This window comes from Mus caroli, chromosome 9 (assembly GCF_900094665.2).
Source record: "Mus caroli chromosome 9, CAROLI_EIJ_v1.1, whole genome shotgun sequence".
Taxonomy (NCBI): Eukaryota; Metazoa; Chordata; class Mammalia; order Rodentia; family Muridae; genus Mus; species Mus caroli.
In genome coordinates this window covers 45,950,742-45,958,154 of record NC_034578.1, presented here as the reverse complement: position 1 = coordinate 45,958,154, position 7,413 = coordinate 45,950,742, and the positions used below count along the sequence as shown (strand labels likewise).

Sequence of the window (7,413 nt, the reverse complement as noted above, 5' to 3'; positions counted from 1 at the left end):
CACTCTGTAGACCAGGCTGGCCTTGAACTCAGAAATCCACCTGCCTCTGCCTCCCAAGTGCTGGGATTAAAGGCGTGCACCACCACCGACCGGCTTTTTGTTTTGGTTTGGTTTTTGGTTTTTGGGTTTTTTGAGACAGGGTTTCTCTGTATAGCCCTGGCTGTCCTGGAACTCACTTTGTATACCAGGAGCAGAACATGGTAGCATATGCTTATACCCCATCACTTAGGAGTCTGAGGCAGGAGCATAGCCACAAGACTGAGGTCAGCCTGAGCTACATAGCAAGGCTCTGTTTTTAAAAGACCAAGGAAAAGGAAACACCTGACCTTACAAAACATAATAAAAATAGTAGTGTTGTTGCAGATGGGAGCCAACAGTGAATTCTACAAACGGCCATTAGTATGCAAAAATAATAAGAGTGGCCTCGGACATGTAGAAAACAGCATTGGGAGGATAAAAGTCTAGAATATGCCCAAGCTTATTTCTTTAAAAACTATTTCTATTAAGGGTGTGTGTGTGTTAAAGATCAGTGAAAGAAGAAGAAACAGGGCCAGGCTATGCTTAGAGTTGATGTGATATTTTAGAAATAACAGACATTGGCAATTCAGCTACTATTTTGCTTCCACATTCCCTATCAAAGAGAATTATCTTCAACCTGGAAATGACAGAACAAACGCGGTTAAAAGGAATACAAAGTCTAAGATCGTTGAAAAGATAGGAAAAGGAAACGAGTTTTAAATGAGTTCATGATTCTAGACCCAAATGAATTTTATCTCCTGGGACTTACAAATAACAGAAGCTGCAGATGTAATCCAAAAACCATTACATAGTCCTTGAGATGAGTGAGTGCCCTAATTTTCAGAGTTTGATAAAAGATGTACTGTGACTTCAGTCCAAGGCAATTGAAGTCAATTTTACAAAAGAGCAGATTACAAAGTAGTTGGTGCCAGGTATGAAGGCAGAGCCAGGGCATCTGTGAGTTCCAGGCCAGCTAGGCTTAGACAATGAGACCCAGTCTCAAAACACTGGTAAGCACAGGTCCTAAGCTTTTTGTTTGACTATTTGTTTTTGTTTTTTATGGAAACAGGGTCCCTCTGTGTAGCCCTTGCTGTCCTGGAAATCACTCTGTAGACCAGGCTGGCCTTGAACTCAGATTTCTGCCTGCCTCTGCTTCTGGGGTGCTGGGATTAAAGGCGTGCACCACCACCACCCAGCTCTCATCTTTTAAACAATATACAGATATAGTAGTCTAAAGAGACTATACTTAGCAATAGAATGGTAGTGAAATGTAATTTGTAACAAAGTCAGTGACATATTTGATGTTATCCATATTGTTAGTATACAGCATTGTAATCAAGTATGAATGCAGGCTTCCCTGCCAGTGAAAAGTGCCAGTAAGCATTCAAAGCAACTTTCATAAAGCAGAGGACGGACGGGAAACTGGAACTAAGTAGGGGCACTCCTTTTGCCAATGTGCCATCCAGACCCACTTTTGGAAAGCCATTGCTTTGTCTTAAATCAAATACCAGATTCCAGAAGCACTGTCCTGGCTGGGCAGCCATGTCTTCTGGGTATCCCAGTGAAGTCTGTGTTTCAAAGACAGGTTCTCTCTTGTAACTCAGTACGTCTTTTTTTCTTTTCTTTTTAAAGATTTGTTTATTTACTTTATGTACGTTAGTACAGTAGCTGTACAGATGGTTGTGAGCCTTCATGTAGTTGTTGGGAATTTAATTTTTAGGACCTCTGCTCGCTCCAGTCAACCCCACTCACTCCAGTCAGCCCTGCTTGCTCTGGTCAACTCCATTCGCTCAGGCCCAAAGATTTTATTATTATACATAAGTACACTGTAGCTGACTTCAGACGCACGAGAAGAAAGTATCAGATCTCATTACGGGTGGTTGTGAGCCACCATGTGGTTGGTGGGATTTAAACTCAGGACCTTAGGAAGGGCAGTCAGTGCTCTTACCCGCTGAGCCATTTTGCCAGTCCCTCTTTTCTTCTTTTATGAAACCATGGGATTAGTTTAGCTGAAGTAAACAGCTAAGGAAGCCAGGGTGTGAGCCAGATGTCAATTGCTTTCAGGTTTAACAGCCGGTGCTCCAGGGTGAAGTGCAGTAGACAGAGGGGGAGCCAGGAAAACTTGAGGAAAGAGGGTACAGGCAGTTCACAGGGGCTGTGGTGAGCAAAATGAGAAAGCCTCACAGAAAACAAAACTTGCAGATGGAATGAGCTCTGGGGCATTTGCTTCCGTGCTTCAGTATTTCCAAGGGTAGAGGAAGAAAGGAACACTACAGATGGCAGAGGGCTGGGCATGAGGTAACTGTTGAAGTTAGGTGACTGACAGAGGTTCATCATGCTATTTTTAGTGTATTTCTTCAAGTTTCTTGGAAACCATTAGACATGAGACTGACTGAACAAGAAAACCATTCAAATGCCTACAATGGCCAATCTTGTCCATCTTCTGCTACCTCTGTCCCTACTGTTCCCTCTCTGCCGTCCTGAGTTCTTCCTCTTTCAGTCACAGCACCTAATTATGCACTGGGCTCAGTTCGCTCCAAGGCAGGGCAGAATCTCCATCCAGTGCAGAAGTGAGCCTGACCCTCACGGTCCTGCACGCATGGCATTGGCAGCTCCTGCAGCACCATCTTTAAGCATCCTGATTTACTTCCATCTCTTCCAGGAGAATCTGAATCACCAGAGGGCAGGACAGTTTTGTTCTGGAGTTTTGTACAGCACTTACAATATCTGCTACCTAGTAAACACAAAAAGTTGGGTCCATAGCATGCAAGAGTACATGCCACTAGCTCTGGTGCCAATCTCTTCTTCAATAGTGGGTGTAGCAAAGACCTTACTACCCACTCTTGCCCTAAACAAACTAGGATGCCTGATTTCTGAAGGAGAGAAATGCTCAGAGATAGCTCATCAGTTACCGCTCTCTTCCTACGCTAGGTAGACTTCATAACGTGATTACAGATAGCCAGTGTTATTTCTGATTATCATAACTTGTGATTTCACAAAATTCATAACCAAACTTCTCCCAGTGAAAGAATTGATCCAAATCATAATTCTAAATTTCCTCAAAACTAGGGCTTTATCTTTTTTTTTTTTAATTTTTTGGAGAAAATGGCAACAAATATTCACAACCAGATTGGTGACTGGGAAAAAGCCAAGGCAGAAACCACATTACTTTGCACCAATGTACAGCAGACTTCCACCCCAGGTTTCCAGCACACTTTCATTTACCCATGGCACAAAAATCCATACAGCTTAGACAAACTATGTATTTCAGATTATTTTTTATGATCACAAAAGTATTTTGTATTTGTGTGTGTTTCAGTACTTCCAAAGACAGGGGGAAAACTTGGGAACTTACCCACTTACCCATCCTCAAAAAAAAAAAAAAAAAAAAAAAAAAACCTCAATTAATTAAGTATTTGCAAGCATGGGAAGGGAATTCTAGATCTCATCTTCAATAATATCAGTAATCAACTTGTTTGATTTACTCACAAATGAGCTAATAGAGTGTAAGGGCTGTTCAGAGTCTAGATGACCTTTCTAGAGCTGACCAAGGCCAAAATGTTAATTCAGGAGAAAGCAGACAGGTTCTTTAGCGTCCCTTTCACCAGCTGGGAGCCTTGTGGTGCTCAGGCCTGAGGAAACAGCGCCATCTGGAGGGTCTCCATTTCAGAGCCTGCCGGTTCAGCTAGGAATCCAGGATCCGTGGAACCAGCTCACTGATTTAGGCTATTTGCACTTACCTTTTGAACAACTTCCTGTTTGTGAGGATTTGGGGAAATCTTTCAAGGATTTCGTTTCTCAAGGTCTTCTGAGTACTCCTGGTTAAGAAACAGGGTCTTCCCACTTGGTTAGACACAGATCCTCTCAATGAATCCTTCTCAGCCCCCTTACTGCCTCAATGGACACGCTAAGAGTTTCTCCACCCAGGCCAAACGATACTGAGTATGAGCCCCTAGACCACAGTTCCCATGTGTCCAATCAGATGATTCATCTCTAAGCAAACTAGAAATGCTTACCAGTGACACTGGCCAGTGCGGCTAAGGGCCTGCACTGTCCTGGCTTACAGACTGCTCACTTCGGGGGGAACTCGTCCCCCAAGGCTCAGCTTAGGCAGCTGAGAAGCTACAGATGAGGTTTTCTATTTAACTGTGAAAGGAATGAGGAGACTGGTTTTCGGTGCCGAGATCCCTCCCACCTCCAAACTGCTGTCTCTGTCAGACAAACAGGAACAGCCTCGATGAACAAAAGAAATCTGTTCGGGAATGGTCCTGCAATGTATCCATTTCAGCTCCGTCCCTTAGCTCATTCTTTCAATTACTGAGAAAAGAATGCCGCCTCAAATTGTGAATTCTCAGCAACAGTACTTCCCCCACCTGTGCAAACAGCCCTTCCTTCTTCTCTTTAATAAACCCACTTCTTTGTTCTCAAACACAACTAACAACAAACCACCAAAGCTGGCTCAGGCCATTCTCTCTCTCCTCTCATAGGAGACCATGCAGAGTACAGATGAGCTCAAATGAATGCTGAAGAAAATCCTTTTTTTTTTTTTAATTTTAGCTCTATGATCAGAAAGACTAAAGCAAACAGAATGATTTGATTAAAAGGAATGAATCAGAACTAAGAAGGAAAGGGTAAAGACAGAGAGCACAAAAGACAGGAGGAAAACCAGGTTTCCTGTAGGCCAGGGATCGGGATATGGCAGACCGAAGCTGCAGGCTGGCAGACCGCAACCCCTCAGAGGGTCCCTGCCTGGAAGCACATGAAGCTAATCCTGTCTGGCCTCCATTTTCAAGGGGACAGGACACAAACCAGAGCACTCGCTGGGATAACGTATCATAGGATGCACCGCCAATGATCACCAAGATCTCAGCACACAAAGCTGGGCTGAGGGTTGGAGAGATGGCTCAGCGGTTAAGAAGACTGGCTGCTCTTCCAGAGATCCTGAGTTCGATTCCCATAAACCACACGGTGGCTCCTGACCATCTATAGAGAAATCTGATGCCCTCTTCTGGCATGTAGGTGTTTACACAGACAGAGCTACATATTTAAAAAAAGAATACATAATAAATATTTTTTTTAAAACTCAACACAAAGCTAAGCTGAAAACCTGTGTTGGGACTGGGGAGATGGCTCCATGGGTAAAGCACTTGTGTGCAAGTGTGGGGAAAGGAGGTTGGATGCGCACCACCCACATAAATGCCATGCCAAGCCACTGAGGTGACCCACCTGTAATCCCAGCACTCAGAAGACAAGTCAGGATCTTCAGAATGAGCCGACTAGCTAGACTAGCCAAACCAGCAAGCTCTGCCTCAAAACACAGGGCAGAGAGCAATGGAGGAAGAAGCCCAACTGCAGCCTCTGACCTGCACACACATGTGTGAACACACACAAGCCGCACACATATACAGGCAAATAAAAATCACCTATGTGTACCAACTGAAGGACTAGACGACACTGCCTGGTGCTAGATTTCACCCATATAGCATGCCAAAGGAATTCTGGCAAGAGAGACCCTTTGACATTTGAAGGAAAGAATGGTACTTCAGAAGAGGGGACAGGGAGAGAGGGATCCTTCCAAGAGAATAGAATTTAATCACAATAGCAAAACATGCCCAAAATTTCTCAGCACTCATGAGTAGAGGCCATGTGCAGTCATGGTGGGACATGCTTGTCCTTAGGAAGCCAAGGGAGGACGGAGAGCACAAAGTCAGCCTGGACTACAGAGCCAGAGTCTAGCTCAAAGGAAGGGCACATCCGTGAGACCTCAGTGAGGGACACAGATGTCAGTAAGAGAAAAAAGCATGGAAGAAAACTCGGTCTGGGGACTGGAGAGATGGCTCAGTGGTTAAGAGCACTGGCTGCCCTTCCAGAGGTCCTGAGTTCAATTCCCAGCAATCACATGGTGGCTCACCGCCCTGCACATCAAACTCCAGGCCACAGGAGGAAACAGGACCAAGACCCCTGGACCTGGAGCCTAGCAAGCCCTCAGTGATCTCACTCGCTCTGGGATGAAGATTGGACGCATTGAGGATGTCACCCCATGCCCCTGACAGCACTCAAAGGAAGGGGGGTCGTTGTGGTCGCCGTCTGTGAACAGGACTTTTCAAATTATTTTCTGTTAGTAAATTGTTTTATGTAAACTATAAAAAAAAAATAAAGAAAAGAAAAAAAAAGAAAAGAGAAGAAAACTGGGTTTTGATCTCTTTTGCCTTAGCACATGTTATGAAAGACACCCACTCTCAACTCTGAAACGCACTATTTACTGGAAAGAAATATTGTAAGAGGTTTCCGTAATTCTTGTAAGAACAAGTAATGTGCCCTTAATACCCAACCTACCCCCCTCAAAAATGTATTTTACAAATTCTGAACCCTAACTTTGGAATGTCCAAAGCCAGGGTCTAAAATTATAATGTATACAACTCTCAAGAGGGCCTGGGAACAAATCACACTGTGGAGCAGACTCATACTTGACAAGGGACAGCAGCAACAGTCAATGAACCCACCAGTGCTTTGTGTAAATTGATCATCGTAATGTCCAGTTCAGAAAACCTTCGTCCAGGCAAGGATATCCTTATGTGAAGTTACGCTTCCATGATATACTGGCTCACCAAAACCAACGAGTAATTCCGAGAGGTTTTGAAGGAAATAATTACACCAAAGGAGGAACCCAGAGTCAGGAGAGGCTTCCTCCAAGGAGGAGCTATTTAATCTTAGCAAGGGCAGCTGCTCTTCTTTCTGTGTTCTGGAACAAGGCACGGATTAAAGCTTTGACTTCGCTGGAAGGGAATGCAGTTGCCAGGGGCCCTTTTCCATCTGCCCACCTGCAAAACAAGACAGGTTCTATTTCCTACTATGTCTGGGAGAAGCCATACCTTAAATTGTCTTACTTGATCCAAACACTTAAGTGGAATAAAATAAATCCTGTGAGGCCCATTCTTCTTTAGCTATTGCTGCTCATGGCTGTATCTGGCACCAGCACAGCCAGAGAGAGTAGAGGCAGGGGAGAGATGGCTCCAGTTAAGAGCACTGAGCACTAGCTGCTCTTTCAGAGGACCAGAATTCAACTCCCAGAACCTAACCTACATGGCAGCTCACATCCACCTGTAATTCCAGTTCCAAGGTTATCAGACATACTCTTCGGTCTCTATGGGCACCAGACACACATGTGGTACACAGACATACATGCACACAAAATTCCCATACACATAAGTAAATCTTTAGAAAGAAAGAAAGGAAAGAGAGACAGAGAGAGAGAGAGAGAGAGAAAGACACACACACACACACACACACACACACACATACACGTGCAGTGGGGGGAGGGGCAACTGCCACCAGTGGTCCCAGACCTCTTTCTTGACCATGTACAAAATGGGCCTCTATAGAAAACACATACGC

The 7,413-nt window shown here is 44.4% G+C and overlaps 2 protein-coding genes across 2 annotated transcripts in view; both read right to left on the bottom strand.

Annotated features, from left to right (window-relative positions):
• Tmprss5 (transmembrane serine protease 5) overlaps positions 1-4,134 on the bottom strand; it is a 36,997-nt gene extending 32,863 nt beyond the window's left edge. The window contains exon 1 of the mRNA XM_021172636.1: positions 4,035-4,134. The gene's annotated coding sequence lies outside the window, so the exon portion shown is untranslated. The remainder of the gene's footprint in view (positions 1-4,034) is intronic.
• Positions 4,135-6,262: 2,128 nt separating this feature from the next.
• Zw10 (zw10 kinetochore protein) overlaps positions 6,263-7,413 on the bottom strand; it is a 23,751-nt gene continuing 22,600 nt past the window's right edge. Inside the window, exon 16 of the mRNA XM_021173187.2 lies at positions 6,263-6,839. Coding sequence (XP_021028846.1) covers positions 6,719-6,839 — 121 coding nt within the window. The 3' untranslated portion in view covers positions 6,263-6,718. The remainder of the gene's footprint in view (positions 6,840-7,413) is intronic.